Here is a 15838-nt window from a genome sequence, read left to right on the forward strand (position 1 = left end):
CTTGCTTCTTCCAGCTTCTGGGGGCTTCAGGTGTCCCTGGGCTTGTGGTCGCATCCCTCCAGCCTCTGCCTCATCTTCTCCTCTGTGTGTCTCCTCTTCTGTGTCACAATATAACACTTGTCATTGCCTTTAGGGCCATGTGGGTAATCCAGGGCGTTCTCACCTCAAGATTCTTATATCTGCAATGACACTTTTTCCAACTAAGGTCACATTCACAAGTTCTGGGGTTAGCACTTAAACATATCTTCTTGGGGCCATCATTCAACCCACGACGGATGGACAGACACACGTGGAATTGCATGAAAGGGCATGCACGTTACAAACATTTCCAGAGGCTGCCGGACTGCATTCTCAATGTATCTACCCAGGGGCAATTTTAACACACACCTGGGCACAGACTCATCAGCACCTCCGACCTCAATTTACTTTAGGGGAGACTGAGAACGGGTGGTGACGGTGCCACGCCCACAGCGGGGCAGACACCAGCCAGCCCGGGCTTCCCCAAACACGAGGGCTGGTGGTGGTCACCTCTTTGTCAGCTGTTCTGCCCACAGCCCCTGGGCCCCAGGTGGAGTGACTGCTGCTGAAGCTGGACCCCAACACCAGCCCCCCATGAGGCGTCTGAGACCTCGGCGGGTAGCTGGGCCCAGACTCAAGCCGCCTGTAGGGGCAAAGCTCCAGGGCATGGGTGCTCCCCTGGGGGACCTGGAAGGTGGGGCTCCGTAACCCCGCTTCTCCCATCAGAACTGGGTAACCTGTCACTTGGCCCACATTTTCTCCCATATGTGATCTGAGGGCTCCGAGCCGACAGGGGCGGTGGACCCAGGGTCCCTGATCAGTCCCTGGTGGGGGATGCGTAGGCAGGGGCTGAGTCGGGGTGTAACAGAGGTGTCTACCCGGGGAACAGGCTGTGACATTTGCCTCTTAGAAGCCGCGTACCCTTCCAGAGCCTCTGTGAGTTATGCTGATAAAGTCCATCTCCAAGGCTGCTTTTAAGAATGACAGTGATGGGCTTCCCTGGTGGCGCAGTGGTTGAGAGTCCGCCTGCCGATGCAGGGGACACGGGTTCGTGCCCCGGTCCGGGAGGATCCCACGTGCCGTGGAGCGGCTGGGCCCGTGAGCCATGGCCGCTGAGCCTGCGCGTCCGGAGCCTGTGCTCCGCAGTGGGAGGGGCCACAGCAGTGAGAGGCCCGCGTACCGCAAAAAAACAAAAACAAAAACAAAAAAAAAGAATGACGGTGATGACCTACGAAGAGGCTCTGACACACAGTGGGTCCTTATCGTTGTTATGGTGTCCCGGCTGGGGAAATGTAAGCTCCGGAGAAGAATGTTCCAGAACTCGTAGGAGGGCAGAGAGGAGGGGGTGCCTGAGCCCTGGTTGCGGGGCGGCGGCGGCCCGAGTGGGGCGGGAGCTGGTCCGAAGCGCAATGGCGCCCCCCGGTGGCGGGTGTGCGAATTGCCCCGCGCGGGCTCGAGACCTGGAGGAGCGTGTTCGGGGCTCCCGTGCGCCCATCCTCTGTCTCATCCTGTGGTTGGTTGATCAGCCGCCGCCCGCCCATCTCTTTCGCAGACAACCCCCGTGGGAGGCGGGAGAACCTCGTATCGTGGACCCGGGGAGAGTGCGAAAGGAGAGGAAGGCTCCATCCCTTCTGCAGCCCGACATTTTAAACGTATTATATTTATAATATTCATGAATTTATTCTATTGCCCGCGTGCCAGATACTCATCTTCTTATCAACCCTGCGAGGTGGGTATCAGTATTCCTCCCATTTTACAGATGGGCAAACTGAGGCATGGCCAGGGGAATTCCACTAATGCCCAGTGGGTGAGACCGCATTTCAGATGCCGCAAAAGCTGGTTTCCTGGACCAGAACCAGCCACCAAGCAAAGGAGGGAAGGGAAGGCTGTTGAGGGGACTGCCCACCTTTTGTTGCCCAAGACCGCACTCTGGGCCTGACTGGGGTTCTTCCGGATGCCGCCCTCCAGCTGGGGAGGAATGGGGGGCGGTGCGTGGAGGGGGAAGGGCTGCTGGCACAGTAGAGGAAAAGTCCAGAGAGGGGTCCCCAGCCAGGGGGGACCACAGCCCTTGGAGGCAGACACTGGAGGCTCAGAGCTGAGGCCCCTTTGAAGAAAGGAAGGGGTGTCAGCCCTGTGGAGACCTTCGAGAGCCTCCACAGGGGTGTCATGTATCTTTTTCTTTTTTTTGAATTTTATTTATTTTTTATACAGCAGGTTCTTATTAGTTATCTATTTTATACATATTAGTGTATATATGTCAATCCCAATCTCCCAATTCACCCCCCCTTCCCCCCTTGGTGTCCATAAGTTTGTTCTCTACATCTGTGTCTCTATTTCTGCCCTGCAAACCGGTTCATCTGTACCATTTTTCTAGGTTCCACATATATGCATTAATATACGATATTTGTTTTTCTCTTTCTGACTTATTTCACTCTGTATGACAATCTCTAGATCCATCCACATCTCTACAAATGAGGGGGTGATCATGAGTCTTACACGCCCCCTACGCTAGAGGACGGAGCAGAGCTGGCTTGTGCCTTCGCCCATCACGTGGCCTCGGCAGGACCTCTCGCTCTCTGGAAGACCATGCCAGGCCTGGACCGGTCATGGCTTGGTCTGGGGCTCTACTTCCTCAACCACAGGTGTAGTATAGCTCTAAGGGCTGGCTCCCATCCTGTTAAAAGATCTTTGAGCTCTGATAAAGAAAACCCTTTCTCTCTTTCGGGATGACCCTGCAGGCCATGGACAAACACAGCCATGGTGGCCTCTGGCCCCTCCTCCCTCCAAAGCTGGGGCGGGGGGGGGGGTGGGTTACCTCTCAGCGCCCGCGTCCTCTCACTTACTTATTCAACAGCCATCTGTTGGGCATTTACTCTGTACTAGACCCTGTGCAAAGTAAGCTCACAGTTTTGGGATCTGCTAACACCCAAGCGTTCATATTGTCTTTTCAAACTTTACTTACTTTGAACATCACAGTTTCGGAGAAACCGCTGCCTGGCCCATACTGGAGTCTGCGTAAGTGGGTTTCTTTGTTTGCGCAGCCCAGCCTGGCCCAGCCTGACTAACGCAAGGGTTAAGAGTGGGAAGTAAGTCTCCTCTTAGACTTCCGCGCCCCCTCGCTGGAGGGCTTGTTGCCGCATCTTTGTGCTATTTGCCTCAAATCTCTCTGCTTCTCTATCAGCATGTGACTCCCCGGAGACTGGCCCGGGGTTTAAGGAGGCAGGGAGTCTGGCCCTGCCTGCTCGGAGGACTCTCCTTTCAAGAAAGGAAGTGGCGGCCACCACTGCTTCTCCTTCTTGCGTTGGGAAGCGATGGCTCTGTCCCTGTGGATCCCAGAGCCGAGCCAGAAAGATGGGTGATTAGGAGCTGGGGGGCTGGGGTCACACAGTATGGCCCGCATCTCAGAGCTTGTCCTGCACAGCACTGGCCTATGCCATTCAGCCACCCAGGGGTCCCTGCTCCCTGCCCTGCGCAGAGGCTCACCCCTGCTGGCCAGGGCCCTTCTGTAGCAAGAGGGTGTTCAGGGGACCCCTGCTCATGGGCACTGGTCACAGCTCAGGCCCCCACCCCTACCCCAGGTCTTCTGCTTTGTGGCTGCTGAGGGTTCCTGGGGAGGCAGGTGGAAAATGGCCCTTGCAGGCAGGCTCCAGAGCGCCTCCTGCAGGGAAGGAGCAGAAGAGAATCCAACAGAAAGCCTGCAAGGGACTCAACCCTTGGATTCTCTGCCCCCTGCCCCAGGGGGCCAAACTTGGATGAAAGCCTGAAGCACTCCTCTTTTTCCAACTGTGTTTTCACTTATGTATGATGAATAGAGAACAAGACGCAGGTTTGTTTCCTGGAAGTGAGTTGTCATTTAATGACTTCCTTTTAAGAAACTGAAATCCTTTTTTTCCCTTGATTATGAAAAGCGATATTACTCTGTGATAAAAAAAAAAAACTCATAAAAAATATAAAGGAGAAAATAAAGATTATTTATAACCTCATCAATCCTATCCCCCAGAGAGGGGCTCTGTAACTCTAGGACTTGGATAGAGTTAATCTACACTAGGAAAGGGACCCTGTTCCTGCAGATTATTATTATTTTTTAAAGTAGTTCTTAATTTATTTTCTTTACTTATTTTTTGCCCCGGCGAGGCATGCAGGATCTTAGTTCTCCGATCAGGGATCCAACCTGTGCCCCCTGCAGTGGAAGTACAGAGTCCTAACCACTGGACCACCAGGGAAGTCCCTCCTGCAGATTAGTTTTGAACATATAATAAAACCAGTCAGTATGCTTGCAGGGGACTTCCCTGGTGGCGCAGTGGTTAAGAATCCATCTGCCAATGGTTCTCTTTTTTTTTAAATTAATTAATCTATTTATTTTTGGCTGTGTTGGGTCTTCGTTTCTGTGCGAGGGCTTTCTCTAGTTGCGGCGAGCGGGGGCCACTCTTCATCGCGGTGCACGTGGCCTCTCTTGTTGCGGAGCACAGGCTCCAGACGCGCAGGCTTAGTAGTTGTGGCTCATGGGCCTAGTTGCTCCGCGGCATGTGGGATCTTCCCAGACCAGGGCTCGAACCCGTGTCCCCTGCATTGGCAGACGGATTCTCAACCACTGCGCCACCAGGGAAGCCCCACCGCTCCACCCGGTTCTCTTTGAACTTGAACAAGAATATGCAAATATTTCTATTTTTAAAAAAAATTGATTGAAGTATAGTTGATTTACAATATTGTGTTAATTTCTTCTGTACAGCAAAGTGACTCAGTTATACATATATATATATTTTTCATATTCTTCTCCATTAAAAACATTTCTATTTTTAAAAAATTAATTAATTTTGGGCTGTGTTGGGTCCAAATTAACACAATATTGTAAATCAACTATACTTCAATAAATTTTTTTTAAAAATAGAAATGTTTGCATATTCTTGTTCAAGTTCAAAGAGAACCAGGTGGATATAACTAAAATGAAAAACAAACTTCATCAAAGCTTATTGGAAAGTGCTGACTTACTGGAATTGATTTTTTTTTAAATTTTATATTCACATGAAATACTAGGCAGCCTCCAAAACTAACCAAACAAAAATTGATTTATAGCTGTACAGTGGTTAACCTGGAAACACATCCATTTTATTAGGACAAAAAAAGCAAGTTTAAAAAAAAAGGCGTCATTTGCTCCTATGTTGGTTGAAGAAGAAACCTGCAAGCATATTTTTTAAATATAAATTTATTTATTTATTTTTGGCTGTGTTGGGTCTTCGTTGCTGTGCGCGGGCTTTCTCTAGTTTCGGTGAGCGGGGGCTACTCTTCGTTGCGGTGTGCGGGCTTCTCATTGTGATGACTTCTCTTGTTGCAGAGCACGGGCTCTAGGTGCACAGGCTTCAGTAGTTGTGGCTCGTGGGATCTAGAGCTCAGACTCAGTAGTTGTGGCGCACGGCTTAGTTGCTCCGCGGCATGTGGGATCTTCCGGGACCAGGGCTCGAACCTGTGCCCCCTGCATTGGCAGGCGGATTCTTAACCACTGTGCCACCAGGGAAGCCCAAAACATTTCTATTTTTTAAAGTGTGTTTTATTTGTTAATATGGTAGATCCCTGGGAGTTGGTTATACCATCTCCTTTATATCTTTTGTTATAAATTAAGTATTTAATATTAGTGTTTTACCACTAGAATAAGTGCAATCAAGGCAGCTTTTGGAGGGAACTAAAAATGAGAGCTTAGAAAGCTCTATACCTTTGAAAACCTTTTTAGATAGTCTTCATTGTACCCATCCAAATCATTTCTTATTCCATTCAATTAGGTGGAGAAATTTCAGTTCCTAAGATAAACACAAGGAAATATCACAACGTTTTCTCAAAAACTAACGTAACAAGGAGAGAGTTTAATTCAGATTTTTCCTGCCTACTTTTTATTTATTATTATTTATTATTATTTTTGCGGTACACAGGCCTCTCATTGCTGTGGCCTCTCCCTTTGCGGAGCACAGGCTCCGGACGCGGACGCCCAGACTCAGCGGCCATGGCTCACGGACCCAGCCACTCCGTGGCATGTGGGATTTTCCCGGACCGGGGCACAAACCCGTGTCCCCTGCATCGGCAGGCGGACTCTCAACCACTGCGCCACCAGGGAAGTCCTGTTTGCTTTCTTGTTTTGCTCTTTTTCCTACATCCCAAATGTCTTGTGATTTCATTTGCTTACGGAAAAAAAAAAAAAAAAAAAGCTAAAAATGAAAAGACATTTAACGGACAAATAATACAAAGTCTATTTCATTTCACCTTCCCAAAATATATTTTTTGAACGCTTTTATTCTTACAGAAGTCACTCGTGTTCACTGTGCGAACATGGAGTACTTAGAAAAGAATAAAAGGAAATTTAAAAATTACTGTAATTCCAAAATCTAGATATAATCACCGTTAACATTTTGGTGTGCTTACTTTAGTCTTTTTAAAAGCATAATTGTTTAATGTCGATGGAATTGGAGTATATGTAGAGTTTTTTCTTTTTTTCCCCTTTTGTTTCTATTTTTTAAGTTTAATTTTTTTATTGAAGTATCGTTGATTTACAGTATCGTGTTAGTTTCAGGTGTACTAGAGCTTTTTTCTCTTTCCTTAAACATCACGCGCATTCTCTGTGACATTACTCTTGTTTCAAATATTATTTTTGGTGGTTGCTTAAGAGTCTTCCGTGTGAATATCCTACCATATACGTATCATCATCCTCCCTTTTGTCATCATAAGCTGGTTTCTCTTTCTGGCTTTTACAGATCATGCTATCATGCTGCAATGGACAGCGTTGTACAAAAAATTTTCACTTTTCTCTGTGTGTTTCCTTGAGCTGAAGTTCTAGAAGTGAAATTAGCAGGTGGAAGGGTAAAAAACATTTTAAATGCCCTTCCTATCTTTTCAAACTGCTGGACCAAAAGGTAGCTTTAACTTAGTCATCCATGGGCATTGAGAGTATCTTCATTCTAAAAAAGATGATTTTTTTTTTCACAATTTTAAGAAGGTAAAAAATTCAACTTTTTCTTTTGATTCTCATTCTTTTATTACTAGTAAGTCTGTCTCTGCTATACTTTTGTTTGCCAGTCAGCTGTTGTTCTTTTCTGTGAATTATATATTCAAGTCCTTGGCCCATTGTTTCCCGTTAAGATGCATTTATTTCTTATGCATTTGAATAAGTTCTTTATAAACCAGAAATATTATTCCTTTAGTTATAAAATTTATGACCAATATATTCCCAGATTGTTCTTTAGTTTTTAATTTTGTTCATTACCACATTTGCATTGGTTTTTCCTTCGTGATGTCCTCCGTGGCTTTTCATGTGTTAAAAATGCATCTCCAGGGACTTCCCTGGTGGTGCAGTGGATAAGACTCCGTGCTCCCAATGTAGGGGGCCCGGGTTTGGTCCCTGGTCGGGGAACTAGATCCCACATGCGTGCCACAACTAAGGAGCCCACCTGCTGCAACTAAGACCCGGCACAACCAAATAAATAAATAAATATTTTTAAAAAGATGCATCTCCACGCTTACCTGAATGTTCCACCTAAATTTTTAAATGTCTTTTTGAAAAAGTCTTTAATTCATTTGGAACTATTTTGATGAATGGTATGAGATATAAATGGAACTTGACTTTTCCCAAACCACAAATGTTCCCATTTTAGTGATTGATGCATATCCCCTTTCCTCATTCATTTGTGGTGCTTTTTATCATGTGGAAAGGTTTCACATTTCCTAGAGTCTCCTTCCAGGCCATTCCATCTTTATTTCATTCATCTGTCTGTTCTTGAACCAACATGCTACAATATTTTTATGGAGACTTCTATCTTTTCAAACCTGGTACGGCAAGTCCTCCATATCATTCTCTCTTTCAAAAACATCTTAGTTATTCTTATCAATTTATTCATCCAGATGAAATTTAGAATTTGACACATTCTCCCCAGATCATGCGGAAACTGATTGGTATTGCATTTCTTCCCATCCAGGGGGGTGGTATAGCTGTAGTTTTCTTTGTATAGGTCCTGCTCAAATCTTGTTATTTCTAAGAAGTTGACTGTGACCTTGGTATAGTGGATTTCCCCAGTCATCCCTGCTCAGGCTACTACCAATTAGTGTTAGAATAATAGAAAGCAAGTGATTTTTTTGGGCGATTCTCCATGTATATAGCTACTTGCTGAACTCTATTACGAATTCTGAGAGTGTCTTAAATGCTTATTTGGGGATTTCTAGATGGACCATCACACCTACAAATAACAGTAGTTTGTTGGGTTTTTTTTTTTTTTGGGTAGACTTTTTGCTCAATTTTATTGAGTTGGTTATGCCTCCTAGACGCATTCAATGGGCACGTGATAAAGGCACTCTCGTTTTACTCCCGATTTTAATGGGAATTCTTTTGGTATTTCATATCTATGTTCTATTGTGGCTGATAGTTTGAAGTACCTTTCAAAAATCGTGTTCAGGAAGTATCTGTCATGGCAATGACAAATGGGAGGACTAAAGCTAGAAGCTATTTTTTCAAGAGGCAGGGATGCCTCCAGCTGGAGTGAGGGCACAGGTGGCTCTTAATCATGAACCCTTCTGTGCCAATTCTTGACTCGCTACGTGAATTATGAATTAATCTGCTTTTGCTTTACAATCAAACAACTGCAAGAATAAAAACACAAAAACTTTTATTTCCAGTTTTCAAAAAACTATAGAGTTTCAATCAAGTTTCAACATGTACAATGCCTTTCCCAGCGAGTGTTAAGACGACCAGGCTGTTTCCCTGTCACCTGCTGCCGTTTCACTTTCCCTGGGGTCGGATCAGCCCTGCGTTTCTTGGACAAAGGCCTGCAGTCCCTGGATTACTGTTAACATGGATTTAATGGCATTGCAGGCGGGGTCTCAAGTCTGACGTCGTCCCGGAGGGTGGCCCCTGGCTTTGGGTCGGGGTCGGTGGGCGACCGGGCCACTCTCCTCTGGGTCGTGCCTCCACCCCGGGAATTGCCCTTCCTGGAACTTTTCCCCCCAAAACCCCACTGGCAGAGCCTCCGGAGGCGCTGGTTCTTTGGTAACTTTTCCATTTTTTTCCCCTGATTCCTTCCAAGCTGCTTTTGGCAGTTCGGTTGCATCTGCCTGGTTTCTTGACGGTGAGGTCACGGGTCACCCCCCCCCAACCCCCACCCCCGCAACCAGGTGGATGCTCCAGGCGGGTAGCAGCTGACCCCTGGCGGGAGCCGTGGAGCAACGCGAAGAGGCCTCGGGGCGGGGCCGCGTCCCGACCCAGCCCCGCCCAGCGCCGCCGCCGCGCACGCGGCTTGGCCCCGCGCCGGCGCGTGCTGAGCCCTCCCGCGTGCCGTCCTTACCCGGCCTGCGCCGCGCGGCCGCCCCCGGAAGTGGACCTCGCCTCCTCAGAAGCGGTGCGTCTGTGCGCTAGGCTCGTGGGTCTGCGGCCGCAGCGCTTGGCACCGGAGCTCGAGGGGCGGGGGTTGGGGGCGGGCCGGCTGCCGCCATGGCCGGGAGTCAGGACATGTTCGACGCCGTCGTGATGGCGGATGATAGGTGGGTAGGGGGCTGGGCCGGGCCCCCACCCGAGCAGGTCTGCTCTCAGCCGCTGGGCTGCGGCGGCCGCCCGGGCCCTGGGGGAACGCGCTGTGGCTCAGAAGGCGGCTGGCGCGGGAGGGCCCGAGATGCTTCTGCTTCTCCTTTGCTCATCGGCCTCTCGGGCGAGCGCCACGTGCCCAGCTGTTCCTCTGGATCCGCCTCCCCCATCCGGGGCTGCTTCACGCATCTGCTCGGTCTGGTGACTGTCTCCCTCCAGGGACGCTCCTTCCTCGGGTGGGACGGACCTTTGCCATCTGGGCGCTGCCCCTTTTTCTTGTTCCTCAGTGGTAGGACATAAGGCAGCATTCACGGACATGCTCTTAAATGTGTCAGGCGTCCTCCTTTTCCCTCTTGAGCCCCCGGGGAGCGCCTAGGGCTGTGACGGGGGAGCTGCTGGTTGCTTTGTGGCTGTCTTCCAGTGCCCTGCCCACTTGAGACATCAGTAGATGTCAGTTAAGAAAGAGAGTGAACAGTAAACAGTCGCTGACGTTTATTTGGAGTTTGCTGTGAATTGGACGCTGAGCTAAGCGTTGTATCCAGTTATTTATTTTAGCTCTCCTTGTGAAGGGGATCCTATCCTTCACCCTGTCTTTCAGATGAGGAGGCAAGGTCACTCCCAGGGCCACACAGCCAGTAAGTGGGAGCTATCCCCTCGGCCTCACTGGGCGCTCCAGCACACCCCTTTCACTTCGGCGACCGCAAGTTATGCTGGTGCCAATTACACTGCTGGGCCTTCAAAGTCAGAGCCTTTATGCTACTGCAGGCGCCACGGTCACGGTACATTTTGTGATCATCTGATGGCGTTTCTCCTTGCTAGCCTCCTGAGATGTGATGGAAAGCCCGGTACACGTTGCAGAGTTTTTGAGTTTTTTTGAAGCACTTGACCAAGCAGTCTAGCTTACAGACCCAGAACTGGGGCTCGCTGACCTGGCTGCAGACGAGTTACCGGGGAGATTTTGCAAAGCGGATTCCTGGGCCTTCCTCCAGACTTACTGAATACGAGGGGTGAGGCCCCTGAATTGGTATCGTTGACAATTTCCTGTGTGTCTCCGATATTCTGCCAGGTTTGGGAATCACCGATTTAGCCCACCTTCCTCTTTGTAGAAGAGGTAAATTGGGCTTCCAGAATTACAGCGACTTGCCAGACGCAGAGGCCTGGGGAGGGGTGGAGCTGAGACTGGAACTGACGTTTTCCGACTTACATTTTGTTCTTTTTCTGCAGTACTCGGTCTTGTCTTGCTAGGTCTGGGTAATGTGGAAGAGGAAAGTTTTTGCAGGAAGAATGCTCTTTCTCCTGTTTATTTGCTCACGCTTCCTCTCCTTTGTCGCAGGTTTCACGGGGAAGGTTATCAGGAAGGCTACGAAGAAGGAAGTAGTTTGGGTATGATTGAAGGAAGACGGTATGGCACGTTACATGGAGCTAAAATCGGATCTGAGGTGAGTGGGACCCCCCACTTGGAAAGGAATCCTTTTCTCTTACTGTTGACAGTTTGCCTTGATGATCGGTGTGGTGGAGCTGCCACTTCAGGCCTCTTCACGTGGCAGTAGGCTAGACAGAACGTTGACGGAGAAGTCGTCACAGAACAGAGCCCGCAGAGGGTGTTGCTGTGTGGAGATGATGGAGTCAGGTGGGCCGGAGAAAGAGAAGACAAGTCCCCCCTCACCTCAGTCGACGTCGAGTGTCATGGTGCCGCCCTGTGTCTTAAGGCAGCTGAATCCTCCCCCAGAGAGTGAGCACCCTGTGTCTTGCGAAGACATGCCATTTATATTTCTGTTGAAATTCCATAAAATCCCTGATTCCCTTTTCTCCTGCCCTTCGACCTAGATTGGCCCTCACTTATGGGGATAACTGGCCCTAAACACTAACGTCTGAGGCCGTGAGGACTGTATTAGGTGTCTGTTGCTGCAGAACGAATCAGCACAAGACACGTGGGCGGAAGACAGCCAGTGTTTATTATCTCACACGGATTCTGAGGGTCTGTGGTCCAGGAGCCGCTGAGCCGGCTGGTTCCGGCTCGGGGTCTCTGGATGCTGGAGTTACGAGTCAGCCAGCCTGCAGTCAGCTTGCTGGGGTCTCACACGGATTCTGAGGGTCTGTGGTCCTCACCGCGTGGACCTCTCCACAGGGCTGCTGGAGTGTCCTCGAGACACTGTGCGGGTGACCCACGTCGGCAGGGCAGAGGTGACATTGTCAGTGCCTAGATTCAGAGGTCACGTGCTGCCTCTTCCTGTGTGTTCTGCTCATCAAGGTCACCCTGATCCGGTCAGGGGACCGCACAGGGCAGGAATACCAAGGGGTGGGGAGGTGGGGTCCAGTAGGGCCATCTTGGAGGCTGGCTGCCCCGCTGGTGACTTGACCTCCAACTTCTGTAGCCTGGTGCCCAGTGGGTGCTTCCAGAGCAGCAAGAGAAGAAGCACCGCTGCCCCCTGGGCCCCCGCCCCCTTTTTGTTTTGAGAGCTTGATATTTAGATCAAGTAGAGCTGTTGGTGAGTCACTTCACTCTTGAATGTTTTGTAAATTCACAGATCGGGTGCTACCAAGGTTTTGCTCTTGCCTGGAGATGTCTCCTGCACGGCTGCACCACTGAGAAAGACAGGTAAAGCTGAGCCTTCTTTCTTCTTCGGCGTCTGGACGGGAAGTTCCGGTTTCATAGCTCACTCTGACCCTGGGCGGTTAGTCTCCTCACCTGTAAAATGGAGAAATAACCAGGCCGAACCTGAAACGTTGTCATGAGGTTTACAGGAAATAGTAACTAGAAAGCGCCGGGTGCATTTCTGGTGTTGGGTGAACATCCCTTGTTATTACTTCCCAAGGGTCCTCGGATCCCCCTGCCTTTTCCCTGGAGACACATTTCATGTGTTTCACAGGTGTCGGGTACCTGGAAGCACTAAGTAACCATGAGCTGTTATTTGTAGTGTTTGTAGCCTTTTTTTATTTTTTTATTTTTTTATTTTTGGCTGCGTTGGGTCTTCGTTGCTGCACGTGGGCTTTCTCTAGTTGTGGCGAGCGGGGGCTCCTCTTCGTTGCAGTGCGCGGGCTTCTCATTGCGGTGGCCTCTCCCAGGCGCACAGGCTTCAGCAGTTGTGGCACACGGGCTCAGCAGTTGTGGCTCGCAGGCTCCAGAGCGCAGGCTCAGCTGCTGCGGAACACGGGCTTAGTTGCTCCGCGGCATGTGGGATCTTCCCGGACCAGGGCTCGAACCAGTGTCCCCTGCATTGGCAGGCGGATTTTCACCCACTGCGCCACCAGGGAAGCCCGTCTGTAGCCTTTGGAGTGTGCTCGTGCTGGTTGCTGCTTCCTGAAGCCCCGGGACCCTGTCCCCACCCCCGGTCTTCATTCTTAAGCTGGAAACGCACCCTTACGTGAAAGGCCGTCCTGCCGCCCATGGGAGCCGACACTGGGCTTCGGCGGCTGCGCCGCATCATCTCGATGTCTGGTGGCTTTGCCTGGCCTGGGAGGGGTGCCCGGAGAGTGGGTAACAGAGCAGGGAAGCTGGCATTCCCCCGTCCACGTGACCTGTCATCTTATTTGGAATATTTTGAATTTCTAGAACTTGGGCCACAGCCATATGGAAATGTCAGAGCAGGGATGCTCAAGACAGTGTGGGTGACTGTGGGGTCGCCTGCCCTCTGACCTGTCCCGTCACGGAGTGCGTGGGAGTTGACCGGATTCGTCCATCAGCCGAGGGCCGTCTTGGGGAGATTTTCCTCTGAAGATTCAGTGGGAGTGGGCGGGTAGCTGGCGGTCAGGTTGGGACAGGGGTTGGCAGCCCCGGGCGCCACTGGGCGGCTGTCGGAGCGGAGCGTGGCTCCCCACTCCCGGTCCACGAAGGCGGGGTGGAGCGCACGGACTTGGAATGCTCCAGCAGCCTCCCCTTCTCCCCGCCCCGGGATCTGCGGCTCACGGAGGGCCCGCACTGGGTGGGAAGGGTCTCGCACCTGGGGGCTGCCCATCCGCACCCCAGGGCAGGGGTTCCCTCCCCTCCTAAAGCCGTGCCCCCGGTCCATCCATCAGAGGGCCCGTGGCCCGCCGCCCCGCCATCCCCACCCCACAGGCAGAGCCTAAAACCCTTTATCTTAGAGCAGTGGATTTTGGATTTTCTAAGTCTACAGTTTTCCTAAAAATGGTAGAAGGCGGGCCGAGGATCTGCTTCTTTATGTTTCAAGTAAGGATGTTAAAAGAGAAACACCTGCCACGTGTGTTATCCTTCAGTGAGCTAAGGGAACGGTAACACCAGAGAAGCTGTGTGGAGAGCCGTATCTCAGCCTGAAGGATGGCGACCTTTCCATCAGGTGACCGTAGCTTTCTGACCCACCCCGAGACGCTCCTCTGCCCCTTCCGCAGTCGGGTGAAGGCTTTTTCCCTTACACCAGCCGTGAGCGGGTCACACCCTCCTGACACGCACTGGCTTTGACCGTGCGACGGGCTGGGTGTGTCTGGAGTAGCTTCACTGACCGGGGAGGGCAGGAATGACCCGTCGCTGCTTGCAGAGCTGGGAGTGGGTGGTAGTCATTGTTCCGTGGCAGGTTCAGTCGTTTCCCGCGTGTTGGCATCTGCCTTGCAACTCCCTGGGAACCAAGTGCTTTGTTGCTTTACTTCACTCGCTCTGGCCTTTTGCAGTTCTGTGTTTTCTCCAAGAGGTGGCCATCATAGTTCTTCTAAACTGGTTTAAAAGCCGCAGATGTGAGCAGGCCCTGGTCACTCTGAATGGCCGTTGCTTCATCCTAAGGATGAGTCCTTCAGGATTCCCAGGGATCAGATATCTGGCACGCTCCTGACACCCTGGGGATCAGATGTGGTGAGGGGAAGGTGGCTCGGCAGGGTCGCTTACCTGTGACCCAGAGGGCACCCACCCGCCCAGATGAAGCGAGGAGACTGACGTTTATCGAGCCCCTACTCTGTAGCACGTTCTGGGCTTTATCGTCCTGAGAGCCTGGGAGGTGGCCGTTAAGGCCCCATTTTACAGATGAGGACACTGAGGCTCAGAGATGTGAAACACCTGAGTGCCTCGGGGCGGTTGCGCTCCAGGCCGCCCACCAGCTGAGCTCCTCGTCTTCCTGGGAAAGGGAGCCGGAGCCGAACTCAAACACCGGCCACTGGTTTCTGCCCTATGGATGGAGGGGGCTTGCCGGTTTACCTGCTGTTAAACTCCCAGAGGCCGTGAGCGTGAAGATTGCAGATCCTGGAAAATCCCCAAGTCCAGAGCAGGCAAGGCTGTGCCCGGCACTCTTTCCCGTCTGCTTCTGTCCGCTCTGGGGTCAGACCTGGGGACCGGTGGTCGGTGTGCTTGTCGGTGTTGCCTTGGCCGCTGGGTCCGGATGGAGCCGTCCCTGTAAGGTCAGTTCGCTCTTGACGTCCAGATGCGGGTGCGGGCGGGCTCACATTGGCAGGTGAGTAAAGGTTGTTTCGTGTGATGACAAAGTTAGTCACCAGCCCTGAGGCCAGGCACGCTTGGCACCAGCACTTTAAAGCCGTCGAGCGGCATCTGTTACGTAAGCTGAGCCTGTTGTGTGCAAAGGACCAAAAGTCTTTATTTCTGTGTTTTACAGCAAAAAGATGAAGGTCTTAGAATCGCTGCTTGGAATGATTCAGAAATTCCCTTATGATGACCCTACTTATGATAAACTTCATGAAGACCTAGACAGAATTAGAGGGAAATTTAAGCAGGTTTGTGTCCTGTGTGTTTCTTTTTGATCGGGGTGCCTTTCTCAGATGTAGCTGGGGCAGCCCTGGGGGCTCATTTCGCTAATGGTTTAGGGGCCACCGGTAACATACAAATGGTCAGTAAAGCAAATCCTTGTGTGTGTCGATGTAAGGAGACCGAGGACCATGTAGGGAACAGGTGTGGGAACTTCTTGAAGGGAGGTGACCTAGACAAGTAGAGCTCCAGCTAGAGAGACTTCTGCTCTAATTTAAAAAAACATTTTTTTCTTTTGTGTTTTTTCAGCTTTGTTCATTACTAAACCTCCAGCCCGACTTTAAAATTAGTGCAGAAGGTTCCGGACTTTCATTTTGAGGATGACAGACGCACAAAGACGAAACATCAGGGAACAGATGTTTGTATGTTAAGTGTTTAAAAATGTGATTAAAGGCAAAACAATGATGGGGGATTCATTGTTTTGCAGGGAGGGTTCCAGCTTGGCCGCTGAAAGGGCTTCCTTCCCCCGAGGTCTGCCGGGTGGCCTCCGTTCCCCCCACGGGGCCCCTCCACATAGGCCCGTCCTTTGTTGGGCCCTGTCTGCTCTGCAGCGTGAACGCAGCCCTGGC

General features: G+C 50.8%; 1 protein-coding gene across 2 annotated transcripts; it reads left to right on the plus strand.

Annotated features, from left to right (window-relative positions):
- The first annotated feature begins 9392 nt into the window (after window positions 1–9392).
- On the plus strand, window positions 9393–15674 carry LTO1 (LTO1 maturation factor of ABCE1). Of its 2 annotated transcripts, XM_067747998.1 has the most exons (5): window positions 9393–9528; window positions 10902–11007; window positions 12097–12167; window positions 15121–15238; window positions 15519–15674. In XM_067747998.1, the coding sequence occupies exons 1-5, from the start codon at window positions 9479–9481 to the stop codon at window positions 15585–15587; spliced, it is 414 nt and encodes a 137-aa protein (XP_067604099.1). In that variant the 5' UTR covers window positions 9393–9478; the 3' UTR covers window positions 15588–15674. The 2 variants fall into 2 exon arrangements, with proteins under 2 accessions (XP_067604099.1, XP_067604100.1); XM_067747999.1 differs by lacking the exons at window positions 15121–15238; window positions 15519–15674 and adding an exon at window positions 13122–15110.
- Window positions 15675–15838: the final 164 nt, after the last annotated feature.

The sequence above is a fragment of the Pseudorca crassidens genome, chromosome 9 (assembly GCF_039906515.1).
Source record: "Pseudorca crassidens isolate mPseCra1 chromosome 9, mPseCra1.hap1, whole genome shotgun sequence".
Lineage (NCBI taxonomy): Eukaryota > Metazoa > Chordata > Mammalia > Artiodactyla > Delphinidae > Pseudorca > Pseudorca crassidens.